This window comes from Volvox carteri (assembly GCF_000143455.1).
Source record: "Volvox carteri f. nagariensis unplaced genomic scaffold VOLCAscaffold_88, whole genome shotgun sequence".
Lineage (NCBI taxonomy): Eukaryota > Viridiplantae > Chlorophyta > Chlorophyceae > Chlamydomonadales > Volvocaceae > Volvox > Volvox carteri.
Window position 1 is genome coordinate 380,141 of NW_003307631.1, and position 3,554 is coordinate 383,694.

General features: G+C 52.3%; 1 protein-coding gene across 1 annotated transcript in view; it reads right to left on the reverse strand.

Moving 5' to 3' along the window:
* Nucleotides 1-1,346: 1,346 nt before the first annotated feature.
* The window catches only part of VOLCADRAFT_108040 (uncharacterized protein), a gene marked incomplete at its 5' end in the record, with an annotated part of 2,803 nt that continues 595 nt past the window's right edge, over nt 1,347-3,554 (reverse strand). Inside the window, 3 exons of the mRNA XM_002958212.1 lie at nt 1,347-1,818; nt 1,906-2,850; nt 3,012-3,383. Coding sequence (XP_002958258.1) covers nt 2,434-2,850; nt 3,012-3,383 — 789 coding nt within the window. The 3' untranslated portion in view covers nt 1,347-1,818; nt 1,906-2,433. The remainder of the gene's footprint in view (nt 1,819-1,905; nt 2,851-3,011; nt 3,384-3,554) is intronic.

Below are 3,554 nucleotides of genomic sequence, written 5' to 3' on the forward strand. Positions count from 1 at the left end.
CTAAGGCCTGCCACACCAGGGAGGACGTGGAGTGCTGGCACTGCTCCTCAAAGTTACCAAACAGCATATAAAGGGCAGCGGGTTCTCTGTCTAGATCTTTTGCATGGGGGATCTTGGAAAACCAGCAAACCTACATGGCTGGCGTAGCTACACAAACAAAAGCCTTTTTATCCCCCGGTTTCCGAGCTTAAGTTTTCCCAAAGCTCTCAGCCCAGTGCAGAGAGACTGTACGTCCTGTACTTGATCAAGTACTGCACATACAGTCTCTCTGCACTGGGCTGTGAGCTTTGGAAAATGTAAAAGATACCCGTGGGAGCATTTTTTAGTCATGAAGCTTCAGACTTAAGTCAGACTCTTCATCTATCTTCATCTAGCTATCCATGCCTACGTACCTAATCTATCGAGATAGACAGACAAACAGACAGATGGGTAGTTGTATACAAACAGACAGACAGACAGGCAGACACAAGCAGGTGATGTTGGGGTAACAAAAACACACAGACAACCACACAATCACAGCACTGTTGGGGCACATGGTGGAGTTGGGGTAACATGAAAACATGCACACACACAGACACACAGACAGAGAGAGAGAGACACACACACACACACAGAGAGAGACACACTCACACATAGACACACACACACACACACAGAGAGAGAGACACACACACACACACACACAGAGACACACACATACACGCATACAAGCACACAGAGAGAGAGACACACACATACATACACACACACAGAGTCTCACACACATACACACACACACAGTCTCACACACACAGTACCACACACATACACGCACGCAGTCACACACACACACAGTCTCACACATACATGTACACACACACATTGTAGCAAGCTACATTTCCCATAGAATATTTCAACGATTACTCTTGACAATAACTGTTAATTCGTTAATGATTCGACTCGAGTTTTGTACATGTTATGAGTTTCGTCACATGTCTCGAACATGGCGGTTGTTTGCAGCAAACCCTTAGAATATTTCAACGATTACTCTTGACAATAACTGTTATTTCGTGAACGATTCGACCCGAGTTTCGTACATGTTACGAGTTTCGTCACATGTCTCGAACATGGCGGTTGTTCGTAGCAAACCTAATGGGCTGGGGCCCCGGGGCCCCACCGACATTATCCTAGTACGGCAGGACCATGGTAGGGAATGTCCGGCAGGTAGGCCGAGATATAAGCTACCCGGGCGGGGTGCACTGGCCAGACACTGAAGTATCACGAATACTAGGTGTTCGGAGTTCAAGTCTCCGCTGCCGCCATATAGATTGTTTTTGTATACGTGTCTATGCAGACTAGTGCTTGCCTCACTCTGGGAAAACGGGGGTCATTTTACCCGTAATTTTGGGTCAATCCACCCGTAATTTGACAGATATTACGGGTCCGTAACACGTTACGGGTCTCGTAATTTGAGCACAAGGATACAGGTGAACATTTACGGGTGAAGACCCAGTGATTACGGGTGGATTTTACGCGGTGCTGAAGGTGAATTACGGGCGCATGTAACCAATTACACGCAGAATTACGGGTGAAGACCCAGTGATTACGGGTGGATTTTACGCGGTGCTGGAGGTGAATTACGGGCGCATGTAACCAATTACACGCAAAATTACGGGTGAAGACCCAGTGATTACGGGTGGATTTTACGCGGTGCTGGAGGTGAAATACGGGCACATGTAACCAATTACACGCGAAATTACGGGTGAAGACCCAGTGATTACGGGTGGATTTTACGCGGTGCTGAAGGTGAATTACGGGCGCATGTAACCAATTACACGCAGAATTACGGGTGAAGACCCAGTGATTACGGGTGGATTTTACGCGGTGCTGGAGGTGAAATACGGGCACATGTAACCAATTACACGGAAAATTACGGGTGAAGACCCAGTGATTACGGGTGGATTTTACGCGGTGCTGGAGGTGAATTACGGGCGCATGTAACCAATTACACGCAAAATTACGGGTGAAGACCCAGTCATTACGGGTTACACAGGCACATATTACTCTGTGATGTGATGCTTACTGCATGTTAAATTAACGATTGGTGAATACTTGCGGCAAGCCTCAAAATGGACGCACACCCCTTGTCAAAGTAGCCTAAGTCTCAGTGTGCTTGTGGACCAAGGCGCTTTGGACTCACAACACCAACCAGCCAGCCTGACAGCCTGATGCATTCATCTCAACCATCGTCCTCGAAAACAGCGTTCATGTCACCCCCCATACAGCAAGTGCTCGCCAAGGAGTCTCACCACCACTTGCAGAGTTCGTGCCTACTCCTACGGATGAAACCCCCGATGCATGACATGTACCGGCACCTATTGGGATTGGTATGTCCCATCCTGCCTGGGGCCGACCTGGTGTGTGCACCCCCAAGCGCTCATCACTGCTGTCATGTTACTGCTCACTTCCACCACTGTCGCTGCTGCCACTGCCACTGCTGCTGCTGCTAGCTTCGCTATATTTGCCCGGGTCCTCCGAGCTGGACTCCTCCCCAGCGCCAGCGGCTAGGACCTCTTCCTCACCAGCATCCGACCCACCCTCCGAGCTACCCTCCTCTGTCCGCCCCCTCCACCCTCCCTTGCCTGCGCCGCCCTTCCCCGCACCTCTGGTGGTCCCCTTGCTTGCACCCCTGCCCCAGCCTGCGCCCTTGTTCCCCTTCTGCCGTTTATTTCCAACCTTGCGCCCCGACCTCGCACCCAGGTCGTCGTTATCACCGCCACCCCGCCTGCGCTTGCCAGCTGCGCCCTTAGCTGCTCTTGGCACCTCGCCGACCCACTCCTTGAACGCATCGTAGTTGGTGGTATCCTCGTCCTGTGGTGGGGAGGGCAGCAACACCCAGTGCTTAAGTTCAAGGTAAAATATCAGGGTAAGACCCAACAAGCTGCCCTGACATTGAAAGTTGACATAACCCATCAGCACCCCTCGACCTTGTTAAACATGCTCCCCAGGTTCCAAACTGCTAGGTTTTCTACCTGGGCAACGCCCGCCTCGCCCTGCCTGGGACCCGTGCCGGTGTCCCCCCCTGCGGTTGCTGCTGCTGCGACGCCTGCTGTGCGGCCGCCACCCGTGCCACCATCCACGGCATGCATGCCCATGGCAGCAGCCTCTCCGCCACCCACCGCCTGTTCGTGGTCCCCAGCGGCTGCTCTCGCTGCTGCACCATCACCGTCGTTAGCCGCAGTATCCACTGCCTCAGCTCCCACTGCGGCTGCCACAGCACCGTGGTCTGCAGTGATAGTCGACGGTCGCAGGATCTTGTCCAAGACCTTCTTCTGAAACTGCGTCATGAAGTTGCTGGTGGCGGTCGCCTTGCCAGGCGCGGGCCCGCCGATGGCCAGGCCCTCCTGGCTGATCCCGAACAGCCTTTGAAGTAATACATTGCATTCTGCTCCTTGAACATGCTAGCTGATATCATGTTACCTCCCAGCTCAAAACTAAGCGGTATCACGTTTAGGCTCTGATGTTCATAGGAATCCCCTAAAGCACACCGGAGTTCAATACTTCCGGGAAATTCT